The 16,347-nt window shown below is 36.7% G+C and overlaps 1 protein-coding gene across 3 annotated transcripts in view; it reads right to left on the reverse strand.

Annotated features, from left to right (window-relative positions):
• uif (sushi, von Willebrand factor type A, EGF and pentraxin domain-containing protein uif) overlaps positions 1 to 16,347 on the reverse strand; it is a 132,820-nt gene that overhangs the window by 40,083 nt on the left and 76,390 nt on the right. For all 3 annotated transcript variants that reach the window (XM_071583205.1, XM_071583206.1, XM_071583204.1), the window contains exons 5-18: positions 8,539 to 8,738; positions 7,979 to 8,119; positions 6,931 to 7,160; positions 6,646 to 6,839; positions 5,822 to 5,981; positions 4,656 to 4,860; positions 4,224 to 4,393; positions 3,965 to 4,133; positions 3,562 to 3,741; positions 3,269 to 3,451; positions 3,005 to 3,187; positions 2,329 to 2,505; positions 2,014 to 2,216; positions 1 to 168 (exon numbers count right to left, since the gene is read on the reverse strand). In XM_071583205.1, the coding sequence (XP_071439306.1) occupies positions 1 to 168; positions 2,014 to 2,216; positions 2,329 to 2,505; positions 3,005 to 3,187; positions 3,269 to 3,451; positions 3,562 to 3,741; positions 3,965 to 4,133; positions 4,224 to 4,393; positions 4,656 to 4,860; positions 5,822 to 5,981; positions 6,646 to 6,839; positions 6,931 to 7,160; positions 7,979 to 8,119; positions 8,539 to 8,738 (2,563 nt within the window). The remainder of the gene's footprint in view (positions 169 to 2,013; positions 2,217 to 2,328; positions 2,506 to 3,004; positions 3,188 to 3,268; positions 3,452 to 3,561; positions 3,742 to 3,964; positions 4,134 to 4,223; positions 4,394 to 4,655; positions 4,861 to 5,821; positions 5,982 to 6,645; positions 6,840 to 6,930; positions 7,161 to 7,978; positions 8,120 to 8,538; positions 8,739 to 16,347) is intronic.

Consider the following 16,347-nt stretch of genomic DNA (forward strand, 5'->3'; position numbering starts at 1 on the left):
CTGAATTCTAACAGCTGAGGTAAATGCCAAGTTTCCATTGGCCCTGGCAACTCTCTGAGTTCTAAATCCTCGGATGATAGTGGGTGCTTTCATATCAAGCATTACCCAGTTTGCACCAGGCTCAGGGCTGGTCCCACACCACCCACTGAGGCTATTAAGGCGGATAAACTGGAATAAAAAAAATAAAATATTGACTTCACTTGAAATCTTGAAGCATCAATGATAAAAATCCCAAGTATATTTCCTTATTAGTTGTACTCCCATAGTTAGTGATTTTCTTCAAGCTCTGTCCAACATCCCATTTATATATCTAATACTGTAATCAGATTGCAAGTTTGAGTTCAATATCAAGGGTGGTTATTGTGTCAACTCAGATGATCTGGAATTTTGGACACATGACCGTAAGTCATGAGCGACTTAGAGGGGTTCCAGGGGCAGCTGGGCCACCAAGTACATTGTGAAAGCAAAAAAAATCACTGCTATTGAATATTGACCATTTAAAAAATCTTTACCCCCACTCAGTTTGACTTGACATCTGATGACATTTGCATATACAAACAAACACCTGCATCCATAAAACTGTGTCACTTTAGGACATAATGCCTGTTATGGCCAACATCCTCATATTATACTGAAAATTCTCAGATTCTGGCAAGATTCTGTAACATTTCATTTCACAGCAATTCAGTGATTAAATATCTCTAAAATAATAGAAATGGGAATCACAGAGAGAAACAGATATTCAAAATTAGATTCTCATTTATAAAATCAAGTATAATGAAGTACCAGGCATTGGACCTTATTTTTCTTAATATTGGCCTATGCAGCATATTTGCTAATTTTAATCAGAACTGGTTTTAATGGCATTATTGAACAGCAACTGTTGAGAAGAAATCATGAGTATGCAGTGAATTTTTCATTTTTAATAGATGCTCAGTGAGGTCAATCAATGCATCCATAACACAACCAATTATTTTTTAGTGGATGATGGTCTTAAGATTGCTGCACTTACTAGGAGATGACTTAAAAATCATGTCAAAACACTCCAAGGTGTGAAACAACCACTCGTAGGCCAAGTCCTATGTCTTGTAAAACTGAATGTTTACTTTAATCCTCTGATTAAAGCCAAAACTCAGTTTTATGATTGCTAGTTAAGTCCAAACTATCTGTTTAAAGTGCTCATTAAATCAAAGACAGAGTTAAAAAGGTTACCATGTTCATGTTCACTAATGAGAAGTCTGAATTTTTTATGAAATCAGACTGCTAGGTTATCTCCATATTATGCAAGCATCCGTGTTCAGTGGTTATTGGGTTAACCAATTCATTATTAACTGAGCCATACTGAATTGCACACGCTTCATGTCAAATGTGAAACTTTTCACTTAATATTTTTAAAATTGATGAACATTAAAAGTTTCACAAGAATTTGTTTCTCCTTTAATTTTCTACTTTTATCTTCAGCCATGGCAGATTTCATACAAAGTCACTCTTAATTTGAACTGTAGAGGGAATTTAATAATTTTTCCTCCTCTTTCATTACAATTTTTCCATACATCTTTTCCTTCTTGGTCTTCCTTTAAAATGGCATTCCACTTTCATTTGATTATTAGTTTTTCTTCTACCTCTTTACCTAATTTCTATCTACCTCCCCATAAAATTAATAAGCATGGTAAAATATTTATTCTCTCCCAGTTCCTATTCTGAACATGTCAAGAAAAAATTATTCCTGTGCCATCAAAAACCCTGAAATATATTTTCCACTCATTCCTGGCTACCTGTTACAAAAATTACTTATGGAAATACCTGCATATAAAATAAGTTAAATTTCAATACTGTTACTACTTTTTGCATTGCTAGGTAATTCTTATCTATGACTAATACTGATTTTACTTAAATTTCAGCCTTAAGACTGTAACTGCAAATAATGTTACTTCACCATCTTGCTCCAATTCATAATTAATAATATAGTTGTAAGTAACTAAGTTACTTTACTCCCTCTAAGATGCCACATACCTCTTTATTGTATCCCTTCTCAAATCCAGAAACTTGAATGGAATCATCTGGGATACCGCCTGTTGTGAGGCCAAGATCTCCAACTGGTCGGCACTCAAGATTGGGAGAAAATCCTTTTCTACACCGGCAGTGAAAGGATCCCGGGGTATTAATACATTCTGTTGATGCTAAGTCACACTGTGAAGTGGCACATTCATTCACATCTGGAAGAATATTTTTAGATTGGTACCCATTTAGAAAGTAATCAAACCCATTAAGTTCAAATATGAAGTTTAAGCTTCAGAAAGTATTCAGGTAATAAGAATGATCACGTACCTTCACATTTTGGCAACTTGTCAAACTTTTGCCCTGGACCACACCTGATGATATTTGAACCAGTTAGCTTGTAACCCTTATGACACTGAACACGAGCTTCATCTCCATAGAAATATTCCCTTGTTAGGTCAGTCAAGAAGCCATTCTTGATTTCAGGAAAGTCAAAGCATCTTGCACCTGAAACAAAGTTACATGATACTTAGTATAATCCCAAGAGTTACTGATTAAACTTCACAAAATGTCTGAATTATGATTATGCTCCACTATAGCCATATATATTATTAACTTAAAAAAGCTCACAAAGTTCATTACTATACCAAACTATCTACTTGCTTCCTTTACAATTCCCTCATCATTATCATCCAATTCCCTTAATATATAGTCTTCATCACATTACCTCTCCTTTGAAACATTACTTAAATGTGGCAACCATAATGCAGCTATATTTACTCCCATTTATGATGGATAGATATTTTCTTGACTAAGAGGTATTTCTACCATATATGTATTTGCAATTCATATGGATCCCCTCAATAAAACATGCCTCCACTATATCTATGTATATCTAACTGGACACTGAGCTTCCTATTTACCTAATCAAGAATATCTTAATGAATTCTCTAATGCTCATTTCATCATTAGGCATATATGAATAATGTCCAAAAATTTTACTTACGAGTGCAGGTAGGGACATTTCCAGACCAAGTACCATTGCTCATACACAGGATAACTGGGTGACCACTTCGAATATATCCAGGCTCACATTCATAGCGAACAATGGTGCCATAACTTCGTCCACCTCCATTCAAAACAGTCTGAATAGCATGGGGAGTTTCAGGCAATGGAGCGCATTGAGAAGCTATAAAACAAAGGCATACAGTTCACTGATAGATTCAAGCCAATTACAAGTTTACATTTGTAGTTAACATTAAGCACTTACCAAGACACGTCGGAAGCTTTTCCCATCTCCCATCCGCAGTGCAAGAAACTCTTTCAACAGGATTTGCTGAAGGGAAAGCAAAGCCAGCATAACACTGATAAATTGCTTGCCCCCTGTATGTAACATTGGTAGATCCCAATGAAAATCCATTGTCAATTTGTGGCACAGGACCACAGTACACCTCTGAAAACAAACGTTTACTTTCATTAGGGAGAGTACATGGCAATGCTGATGATGGTATCATAGAGAAAAGATGCCTTAAAGTGAGAATGTTCACTAATAATTCCAAATACCTTGACAGTTGGGAATGTAAGTGACAGACCAATTGCCGCCAGGTAAACACTCTGTAGTAATGCGATAACGGCCGGTTGCAAATTCTTGACCAACAGGGCAACTGAATGTAACAGTAGTTCCAAATGCAGTGTCCCTATTTGAGGCCAATGCTCCCTTACCAGGCTTCAATGAAGGGCAATCTATAACAAAATAATGAAATAATATTGTACAAATTGAAATTTTAATGTTTGATCCTTAAAATTTTCTTTCATAAATAAGTGTCTGAAGACTTGATGATTCATTAATTCCATATGAACAGTAATTTTTCCTAAACTGAAATTCAAATAGAAATTGTCAAACTAAGGACACAATGATCAGGTACTTTTGACCTTCAGAGAGAGTTAAACTATTATCAATGGCTACCTGCAGAGAATGTAGCTTTCCAGCCTTTGCTTCCATGAAGGGCATCTGTGACAAACTGAACAAGCATTTCTCCACTGGATGCTGTGAGGGTAATTTTTGGTACAACATTGCCAGTAAAGCCTTTACCAGGATGCAACCTCAGCCCACTTGAGGATGAGCCATCATAAACCTAGAGAGGGAATAAGTGGAAGGTTTCAAGACATTGATAAGCCTTTTGCCATAAAAATGAAATAAGAATCTGAAAATTCAATGAACCTACTTGTACAACATCAGAAGAGTGAATGTCAAATTGGTTGAATTTCAGTGAAAGAGGTCCACCTCCTGGTTTCTTTATCTTAAAGAGACACTCTTGATTACTAGGATAATCGGCTAAACCAAGAGCAGGAGATGCTAGAGTTCCATTGACTGCAGAAATAGTAGCTTTGCATCCTATAAGAATAATGAAACAAGAAAGATAATTTCAACCATCAAAATGCAGAAATAAGATTATCTCATCTAGCCAAAGTGGAATCTGTATATTAATGCTTTAAACATCTTCTGGTGTGCATACATTTATCAGTTTTTTTAAGTAAAAAAATGAGCGAAGAACAGACAGGGTGAGGTTTCTTTTTACCTGTAACAATGACTAATTAAATTTTAAAGAAATTTTGCATGGTACTGGCTAAAAATTCAAATGTAGATTTAAATTTACCCTGAGAATATTTGATGCTGAAACCCCTCCTGGAATCTCCAAGACTAGTTTTGAAGTATAAATACAGTTTGTTTCCAGTGGACATAATTAATTTTGGATTATTTTTGGCAGTTCCTGTGAGTTCTGCAATTGGCTGGTCCTTAGGAGAATCACCATTCCTAATAAGTATATAATCTCTCTTTTCTTCAAGATCCAGATCTTCAACCTGAAATTATAAGTAAATAACAGAAATGTTATCTATTTTATCAAATGCCAGCAAATACAAGGGAAGAACACACTCACACATAATCATTTTTGAAGTTGTTATACTGCTGCGGTCATTTCACAATTAAGCGTTGATGTATTATTTATACTTATAGCAAAGGAGGTGCAGTGACAGGAAGGAAAGAATGTGGAAAAAATTGATTTCAGAGTTAACCTGATGCTAGCCAGAGGCATCAAGAAGATCTAACAAACAGTTTAACTGATGATACAAATGCAATTAAAAATTATTCACTTGCACACAAATAAGTACCAAATATGCTGATACGTTTTATCATGCTGAGTATAGAATACATATCCTTGAACTGGGATGCTTATGTACCAGCTACAGGTACAATGTCCACATTAAAATCATAAATGAGAGATTTTTTCTTCCAAGAAGTTAATTCTTTCAAGCTCAAGAATGTTTGTTGCTTTTGAAACATTTATTTAAATACATGTTTCAGCTGAAAAACCTTCAAGGAATTCAAGTTTCTTCTCTTTGCTATTTGAATGTAGATTTAAAAATGTCATGAACTTGTATACACAATCTGTATGAAAACATACGAAAACACATGCTGGACCAGCAGAATGGTAGTTCATTATTTGATCAAGTTATTATGAAATGAGGGTCACAGGTATTTAGTCATTTAGTCAATATAGGAATTTAGTCAATAACGTGACCACTGATGATGAAGTAGGGGATCAAAATTAGAATAGATATTATAAATATAAACTAAAATTAGGGTTTACAATGTTCAATCATAGCAAGTGACACTCATGAAGGACATTTTGGCTTATTTGTGCCTTCATTCTCTTTTCAGAAAGCATATATCAACCAATTAATCCTTTAAAATATAAATGGGCCATGTGCAGAGCATACATATTTTTTTATTAAGAAAGGGCACCATTAATTCATAACTTACTTCAAGAGTCATGATCCTTCCAACTTGAGCAGTGATGATGTACAAGCACTCGAGACCACCAGGATAGTTTTGTGGATAGCCAGGAGATGTTAATAGCTGTGCTTGTGGTGTTGCTCGCAGTATTCCACCACAGGACTGAGGTTCTGTCTTCCATGAGGCACTATAAGGTGAAATATGGGCTTAAAATTACATATATAGCCATTTCATTGAGAATGATGATCATCAAGGGTTCAAAATTTATTCCCTAAATTTATTCACACAGAAAAAACTGTGAATACCAAATTTTAATTGAAAATTTTATTACCAGGAGGGCACTCAACCGAAAATGAGTGTTTACATGGTTAAACTGAGTTGTTGATAGATAAGGCTGTCTAAGCATTAATATACTATTTTTATTATAATAATATAAAGCCCTGTGGTTGCTACATCCTCAACATAGAGATTTACAGATTTGCACAATTTATCACTTAATCCATTATTTTCACAATGTTCATTCTCCACAATAAACATTGATCACATTGCCCTTCCATTTCAACAACTTCAGGAAGATATGAATTTAAGTACACAATTAAAACTATTATTGTGCATAATATTTTATTCAAAATTAAATTTGTGCAAATGAAGCTTGTCTACAATTCTGCCAAATGATGAGTCTTCTTACAAATGCATCACCATGTGCTTTGAACAATATTATTTGACAGGAGTTATGTTTAAAAAGGTAAAGTTGAGTCATCAACTTTCCATGCAACATTTTGAGCAATTATTATGCCTTTATACCCATTAAAGAATAATTTTGATTAAATTATCTAAGCAGCAGTACTTACCGGAATCCCTTCCTTTCAACTGAGCTGTCAGTGCTAAACTTGATAATCATAAAATTCGATGCAGATACAAAAAGCTTGCTACTCAAATCTTGCTTTCCTGAGAGAGTTGCAAGGCTAACAGCCTTATCTTCTGTTCGCCCACCCACCATGATTTGAACTGTATCAAATGACTTTTCTGTTTCAAACTCTTGGAACTGGAAAAATAATAATAAAAAATGATATATAAATCAATGTTATCACTGATGCATGGAGTTCACAGTAAGTCTGATGTATTCAAACATTCACCTGCAGCAGAATATTATGCCCCTGTGGCCCTTCCAAAGTCCATTTACAGTTTGTGAGGCTTGAATATTTGTGAGGATAATTAGGACTTTCCACAACATCTCCACTACTGGCCATATAATAATGGCAGTTCGATGGACAGTCGATTTCATCTGATGAATCTCCACAATCATCTTGATGATCGCATCTAAATGCAGCATTTACACACTTTCCGTTTGAGCAGTGGAAAGAGCCTGAGGAAATAATATAGTATGAAATTATTGGAGACCATAGGATATTAGTAATTGAAACAAAAGTTATGGCATCAATCAGGAATAATCTCTCGAAGCGTAAAAGAATACATGGGTGGATTTGAGAACTGATCATAAATTATAGGAAAATACTTGTGCTCATAAATATAACCTTTTTAAAATTAACCTCTATTATATACGCTGTTCTATATTAATTTGCCATTGAATAATAACAATTTTCAGTATTCTAAGAGCATTATGCAATTCTATATCCATTTATAATGGCAAACTACTGGTCTCAGCAAAATGGAGGTAGCCAATAAATGCTAAATACGTACAGATTCCCAAGTTTTACTGATCATTTGCCCAATTCTTTCACTATGATACGTGGCAGTAATAAATTTTTATAAAGTCTCTAAATCAGTAAATTTTCCAGTGTAATAATTCAAAGGCAATGCAATGTAACAACTTAAAGTAAGTATAATATTGGATAAATTTTTACTACATCCTAAGGTGCAATTCTTTGTTAGTTGATAGTAATATATTTGCATGCATGTAAGTGGAAATGGTTTTTGTATGAATTTATACACCACTGGGGGTGTAGGTTTGCATTTATGTGTTGATTTTGCATGTAATTTAGTTCTCTTTTACAGGTGGTGACCTGATACCCCCCGCCACATACCCTTGCGGTGGCTTGCGGGGCATTATGTATATATAGATGAAAAGCAAATGTTTAAGTAAGGCAGGTGATGGCAATATAATCCCTGTAATATATAAACAATCATTCATTCTGAAGTTATCTATTGACATGGTTGACATACCTTCAGGACAAGCATTTGATCGACATAGGAATGGCAGCAAACTTTCACATGTAGTGAGTTCCCAGGACTGCATGTCATCAGACACATTCACATCAACACATTCACCAGCATGAGCATCAGGATGCTTCTGAGCCCAGAAGCCTGGAAAAAATCAAAATGGTTGACTAAAATCTTTATAGCTGATAATAATTTCAATGGTGCAAACAGTTTTAAAATCGATGGCCAAAATGAAGAATTTTTACGGAAAGGCCCAATTCTTTTTTTTTTGCACGGTAACCTATTTGGAGCTAGGTAAAATGAACAGAAAATATCAATTGATTCATGAAAACACATATAGGTACCATATTTTAATTTCTCACAGAGATCAAAACAGAACCAAAATTAAAAGCAGAAAAATTATATTCTTTGATAAAATATATGCACCTAAATTATAATTTATCTTTCCCTTCAGTGAACATACTTGTACATTCACATGGCAGGCTGCTTGGCTTATCGTATACTTTTATGCCACTTGAAAAAGGTTAAATAAATTGATGTTATTGTCACTTGATCATAATTACCTGCATATTGGGAAACAAGTAAGCCTGCAGCTGATTCTAGAGTATTTGTGCGTAGATCATCCAGAGATGCAAGGCCTAACCAATATGATTTCTGCCTCGGCCCTGACTCCCCTGGAGACACCAAGCCCCCTCTTACAGCCACACCTGCGGTGAAGTTATTCTCCGCATATGATTCCACAAGCACCATATCACTGCCATACCTAATGTTGAAGGAATATGAACATTATTAGTAATTACATAAGATGATGATGATAACTAAAAAGAGTCATGGCCTACCCAACTTACCATTAAAAAAAATCTTCTCCAAAAAGATAAAAATTGGGTTTGCCTAAGCTCAAGTGAATATTTTATTAAAAGGAATGTTTCACCATGTTACTGGGATCAGTAAAAGTTTAAAGTAGTTAATTTCCTTAAATTCCATCCTCTTACAAAGTCTATGATTAATTACCATATCCCCATAGATTTGAGGATTATACTAACAGTGTCTCATGTAGCAATTCTTCCTAAGAAATGTGAAATCATTTTCTCCATTGCCAATAAGTGGGAGTGGTTGAAATTTTAAGAATCAAATGAATAATGGAGAAAAGTCATGAAAAGTCTACTCTTAATTAAGCTTTAGATACTACAGTGAGAGCTATCATTCACCCAATTCCTACCTGCCATTCATAGATCAGATTATCAGTAATTTACATGAATAAGAGAGCTGCCAGAAAACCAATGACAATCCTTACGAACAAATGAGAACAATGAAAAAAATTAAATAAACGTATGAATGCATTAGAAGAAAAGGTTCCAGGAAAATTTACTCAACTTTCCCTATTTTTGTGAAACACAAATGATTTACCTGAACTCCACATATCAGATTGCTGAAATATTTATCTATATTTTGTATATCAATTTAATTTGTAATTTTCTAGAGCTATGGAGTATTGTGAATTTACTCCTTAGTTTAGAAAACCTAACATAAGTGAAACAGTGATCAGGCTGGTGCAGTGGCTAATATACTGGCTTCCCACCTAGAGTTTTAGAGATGCCTAAATCTTGGAGATGGCAGATTTTTTGCAGTGGTATCCTGATCCATATTTGAGGTGCTTAGTGGAGAGTACTTTGAGTGAGAACGCTGTCCATTGGGTTAAACCTTAAACTGCGGACCCCTTGGCGCCTTTCGTTAAGAGTAGGGTAATACCAAAGCCGCGTTTCCCTCCACCTGACCTCATTTCCCATCCATCACTAAAGGCGCAAATGACCTCAGCTGTCGGTCACCTCCACAAAAATTACTACTATTATAAGTGAAACATTGGGCTTATGCCTTTTTAAATATGCATGCACCCAGTTTCCTCTCTCATCTTCACTTGATTTAATTTGGTAATTAAAATATTGGCAACAAGAAGTATCTTTTTGTAGAAAGCTTAAGAAATGATATGACAAAAAAATGAAACCTAGAGAACTTATTGGATGTGTACATGATGTTACCACAGAGTATCCTACACTCTATGCAACCTAGAAAACACAGACATACCTTTTATCCTGCGTTTTATTCTACCTTGAACACATATAGTCTCATTGACCAATCGCCTCCAGTCAGGTCTGTGGTTGTTAACATCAGAAAAACAGAATATTTTAGGACAATGTTGGTCCTAATAAAGACTACAGAGCCCCAAAATTTTAAAACATATGTCGTCTACCTGTGTATTGAAAATTTTTCTCATTACTTCATGCAATGATCAAAAGTAGAACTCACGAGCTGTTTAAATGTCGTATTATTATTATTAGGTAATCTACCGGGTAAGGCAGGTTTTTTGGATGGACAAAGCTCCTAAATAAATATTTTGTGGCTCCTAGCAAAACACAACATCCTACTCTACATCAGGTCCCTCTTCATCTCTGAGTACTTCCTCCCTTCATCCCGTCCAACATCCCCATCCTGTTCCTTCCCTTTCCTCGTTTGCCCAACATTCTCCCCTCTATCACAGTCTTCAACATCAACACTGCCGGTCAATACCCCCTTCATCCACTTTTCCTGCCTCCATAGGATTTCTCCCAACAAACCTCTTCTTCTGCCTTTAGTTAGCTCCACGTGGGTCTCAATTTTTCATAAATTATACTTAGGGTGATAGACGGGGAAGTTATTCGTTCAACGCAAGATAAAAATCCATAAAGACACAATATTTATCCATAAACATTTATCATGTTATTGATGAAAGCCGTTTTGGGGCGGAGTGTTTGGGGGTTTCCCGATGTTGTATTAAATTTTGTGGGCCGTACAGTTGCTATACGATAGTGAAAAAGTTATGCAGAACTGGAAATAATACTGCTTTGCAAACTGCAAAAAGAAAAAACAAGTTTTCTGTCGGGTATGGAGTTTATTGTTTGACCATGCTAACAAGTGTTTCTATGGAGAGAAATAATGATAAGGTGCCTAAGAGAAGCATGTGCGATGAAAAGTTGATAACATGTTGGCACATGGGATGGTTCCATAGAAGGGAAAGAAAGGATTTGTTCATTTCAGAGGTAATATAAGCCTATAAATACATGTGACGAAATACCGTACATACAATGTCACAGGCATTCGTATTCGTCGCTATAAATACATATTTTCAGATCTATGATTTTTGAAACTGGGTTGAAAACTGCATCATAGTATTTAATGGAGCGTGGATTCTTCCAAAATGTGCCTGAAATGTATAAAATTACAACAAATTTCAATAATGAATATTTATTAATAAAGTGGAAAGGTACCAAAGTGAATAAAGACTGCTATTTATGCGTACATGATATAGGCGACTCCCCTAATTTTCCCCTCTCCCCGGGTGTTCCTCATGAAACAAGCCACTGGGTGCTTGATGAGGGTAATGGAGCCTTTGTGTTTCATCTGGAGGAAAGTGCACTGGAGTTCAAGTATTCAGAAAAGAGTTTCAAGAGGGAAATGAAACACCACTCTATAGAGATTCGTTTGCGGGGCAACTGTGTGGGGGGCTATTATTCTATGCATACTTTAAATCAAAGACCCTAATTTTGTCTCACGTATGTTGTTTGTTTCACGTATGCTGGGAATTAAATTATTCTCATACATGTGCAGGACGATACGATCATACTTTATGTATCTACATTCATGTAAGACTGTTACTTGTACGATCGACACGATGACAGGTGCATTCCTGGAAAAGATGAAGCGTATTTATATAACCAATAAATCCGGTTCCTTTGAGCTTCCGAGATAATCAGCGCTTAAGTCCGATTTTAGGTTCAATCATCTAGGAATTTACGCAGAACGGGAAACAATTACTTATTTTTAAATACCCCTCCCACGGACTACAACCTTTACGTGGTGGAAGTGCTTGTGCGTTCGGATGACCCCTAGAGCTGTGCTGGGGGAGCAATGATAATTGCCCATCCTAGATAGGTCAAAGGATAGAAGCCAGACGAAAGATAGTTCACGCAGCGTCTATTCCTCAGTAAGGCGGCTGCAAAGGCGTCTGACCCCAGTAGGGCGGTCATTGAGTGATGATCTCACATTGAAAACACTATTGAGGAAGGCAACGGGAAGCCACCTCAATTATTATTCCCAAGAATAAATTGATGGACAGTATAGAGAATGTAAGTCCTGGCAACTACAGGACTCGGCCCTATCGGCCGTGTCTCGTTCTCGGCAGAGGAAGAGGCAAGGCTTCCGCAGTCATCATCTTACGAAACCCTTGCAAAGAAAAGGGAAAACCGACAGGTGCAGAACAGAAGACACAGAAGAAGAAGACCAAATTAGTTAGAATAGGAACTTATAATGCATGGAAAATTTTGAGTAGGGGAAAAATAGAGAATATTAAGCAAGAAATGGAAAGATGAAACATAGATATTTTAGGTTTATGCGAGGTGAGATGGAAGGATAGCAGGGGTTGCTGGAGTGATGGCTATAGAATAATATACAGCGGCGGGGACGAGAGCCAACGAGGGGTTGCCATAGTACTGAATAAAGAGGTAGAAAGAAGCGTTATCAACATAGACCAAGCAACGGATAGAATAGTACTAGTAGAGTTAAAAGCTGAACCGACGGACTTAGGTATACATGCCAAAAAGCAATCATAAGGAGGAAGAAGTCGATGGGATATATGATCAATTAGAGAACATAATCGCGATTGTTCCTGCTGGGAAACATTTGACAGTGATCGAGGGTTGAAATGCGACGGTATGGGAAGGAAAAGATGGCGATGCGGTGGGGCACTACAGTTTTTGTACGAGGAATGACCGCGGGGAGGAAGTAATTGAATTCTGCAGTATACAGGGGTTAGTCATCACCAACACTTGATTTAGACACCATAAAAGAGGTAGGCATACATGGAAAATGCCAGGTGGCTCAAAAAGGTAACAGTTATATTATATTATAGTTAGGCACAGATTCAGGAACATCAATTGCTGATTCAGGTGATCAATTTGCACAGCATCCCGGGAGTGGATGCGGACTCTGACCACAATTTAGTTGTTATAAAGTGTAGCGTTCGTTTAAAAAATATAAGGCAGGGGTGGCGGGTTAGGAAATGGAATGTAGAAGTATTAACTGAATTGACAAGGAAGGTGTATCAGCAGGCTGTAGAGAAAATTATGAATGGGGGAAAAGAGCTGAGTGCTATCGAGGAAAAATGGGAATACATCAAAAAAGGGATATTGAAAGCCGCAAAAGAAACTATAGGAAACGTAAATGGGAAAAGGACAAGGAAATCATGGATCACGGATGAGATGATTATAAAGATAGCTGAGGGAAGAAAATGGAAGAATGTAAACACAGAGTTGGGCAAAAGAAAGTAAAAAGATTTAAATAATAATTTGAGACGGGTAACAAATAAAGCAAAAGTGCGTAGTAGAGTGGATGACGCAGTACGAGGATATGGGCAGTTTACAGAGGAAGGGCGATATTGGTGTGCTATACAGCAAGGTGAAATCACTATCGGGAAGTATGAAGGCGAGATCTGTGCTAACAGTTAGAGATAAGTGGGGTAGGGGCAAGTAGACATAGAAAGAGAACATGACGTAAAGGAAGAAAACTTAGGTCCAGGCATACTCGAAATTGAGATAGAAAGGGTATTAAGGGAGATTTAATCAAATAAGTCCGTGGAGGTAAACAACATTCCTGCGGAATTACTGAATTGTTTAGCAATATTTGGGAAAAAACACTATATGGACTGATTCATGGCATCTACAGGTATACGGAAGGAATCTGGCCGGAAGACTTTGTGAGATCAATGTTAGTTCCTATTCCGAAGAAGATAAAGGCTATATCATGTGAGGACTACAGAACAATGTGTTTGATTTCCAATGTAGCTAAAATGTTTCTCAGGATCATGAACAAAAGGGTGGAGAGCAAGGCAAATGATTACTTAGGGGATAATCAGTTTCAGATCAGGTGATGCCTTTGCAGTAATGAGATCACTTATCGAGAGGAATATAAAATAAAATCAGGACTTATTTGCCTGTTTCGTAGATTTCGAAAAGGCGTTTAATTGAGTGAATTGGGGAAAATTCTTGAGTATGTTTCAGAACATAGGAATAGATTGGAGGGAGAGGAGTCTAATCCGCAACCTGTACATGTCTCAGACTGCTCAGGTGCGAGTGGGGAACGGGGAGTCCGGATGGGCAGTGTTACGGAGAGGTGTAAGGCAGGGTTGCCCATTATCACTGTTGCTGTTAAACTTGTACGTGGATGAAATAATTAAAGAGGCATGGGAAGAACTGGAGACAGGAATGAAAGTCGGATGGCAATTTGTGAAATCAGTTAGGTTTGCTGATGACCAAGCTCTAGTATCTATGATAAAATGGAGCAGGTGGAACAATTAACGTATCTCGGAAGTGTTTTGGACCAAAAGGCCAAAGTAGTACGAACGTAAGGAGAAGAATTGCTCTTGGGAAAGAGGCTTTCACATGGAGGTAGAGTTGACAGGGAAATTGAGTAAGGATGCCGAGAAAAGGCTCGTGAAAACTTTGATATGGAGCGTAGTCATATATGGCGCGGAAACATGGTCACTGAAGCAGGAGGATAGACGTAGATTGGAGGCTTTTGAAATGTGGGTGTGGAGAAGGTTAACAGACGGAAAGGAAAACAAACGAAGAAGTGCTGGGTATGGAAGGCGAGGAGAGGGAATTGTTGGGAGAAATCATGAAAAGGAAGGAAAAAAGTATGAAAAGCATATTGATTGGCAATGGGATGTTGAAGACTTTAATAGAGGGGAGAATGTTAGGCAAACGAGGAAGAGGAACTCAGGAATAGGATAGGGATGTTGGATGGGATGAAGAGAGGAAGGATGTTTGCAGAGATGAGGAGGGACTTGTTGTAGAGTAGGGTGCTGTAATTGTTTTGTTAGGAGATAGTTATTTGGTAGCTGTGTCCATCCAATGCCTACCTTAACCGGTAGATTATCTTAAAAAATATATTTAAGTACACATCTCTTTACTGGAGATGCACCCTCTTATTTTTACAGTCTTGAGAAATAAAACAACCTGTGTACTTTGGATTTAAGTGTCAGATCGATCTTGTAACTATTACATATTAACTTACGCTAAAAAGTAGTATTTCGTTTCAAATGTCCAGAAAGGAAGTTCCATAGAGAATTATGTTTATATTCCTCTTTGCCTGAACAAACAAGCCGAAGATCACCTCTAATAAGTAGTCTGTTGAAATACTGGCAAGAGGGCGCCTTAGTGGATTTTTGGTAATACATTATGGAGCTAACAAAAGTGGTAATGGATATTTAAGTAGATCTCCATTCTCATTCAAACAATTTGTCTCCAGCTTATTTTACCCTGTTCTATTTTTATTTTTTAAACAGAGACGCCAATGTCAAAATGTATGAACTACAATGGCTGTAAACAAAGATACCTATTTTAAATTATTTCTCATGAACTGCAGCTACTTAAAACGTTTTTCAAAGTTATTTGAAGCTTATTTATCAACGTTTCAGAAAAGACAACGTGAGAAGCACAATACACGCACGCCGTTGACAGGCCAAAAAATTCGGCCACATGAAAAGCAATGACTGTTGAAATTGGACCCTCATCGCCTATCAGTTATCAATTTTTTTCTTCCCTCCGGACGGTTACAGACAAAGTATGCACACACCTCCTAGTCATACATTTGAAAAGAATAAATCATAGTAGGGAGCCATATTTCAGATACTATAAAATAACATGAACATGCGCTGAAGAATATCTAGTACACTATGAGATATTCGAAGCACTGAATAGTAGCGGGTTCGGAATGATGAGCATCAATTGATTACCGCCGTGTATACACTCATATGTTACCGCAGGAGTCTTTCACTCAAATAATCACGAGTTGGGTTCAAAAATTGACGTTCAAAGTTGAGTCCTGATTCACGAAAAGGGTAAATCTGAACTAGAGCGTTTTGTTGTATATGTACTTATTGGCGAAAAACATGACGACTATTAATGCGGAGATCGATGAGGCTGTCATTGATGCTTTTAATGGATGATCTAAATCATCCCTTGAAATATATTTATGACCATTTGAGAGACCGGATTTTTTTATCAACCGGCACCGAATGATTATAATTACCAGTAGTCTACCGTGTCCTAAACTATTACTTGCCCTAAATTAGGGCTGACAAAAGGCAAATACGGGAGCATTCGAAGAGGAATTACTTATGTTCCAGCTTTTATCGTTATATCTCAAATAATTATGAATTAATAAGAGCCGAAAAGAATTTTTAACTTGGACAATCAACTTAACCACCTACGTTGGGGTGTATCTAAGTATGTCCGCCCTTACTTTCCCTAAATTCCGTCAGTTTCACTGAATATCACATA

The sequence above is a fragment of the Hetaerina americana genome, unplaced genomic scaffold (genome assembly GCF_022747635.1).
Source record: "Hetaerina americana unplaced genomic scaffold, ioHetAmer1.1.p SCAF_13, whole genome shotgun sequence".
Taxonomy (NCBI): Eukaryota; Metazoa; Arthropoda; class Insecta; order Odonata; family Calopterygidae; genus Hetaerina; species Hetaerina americana.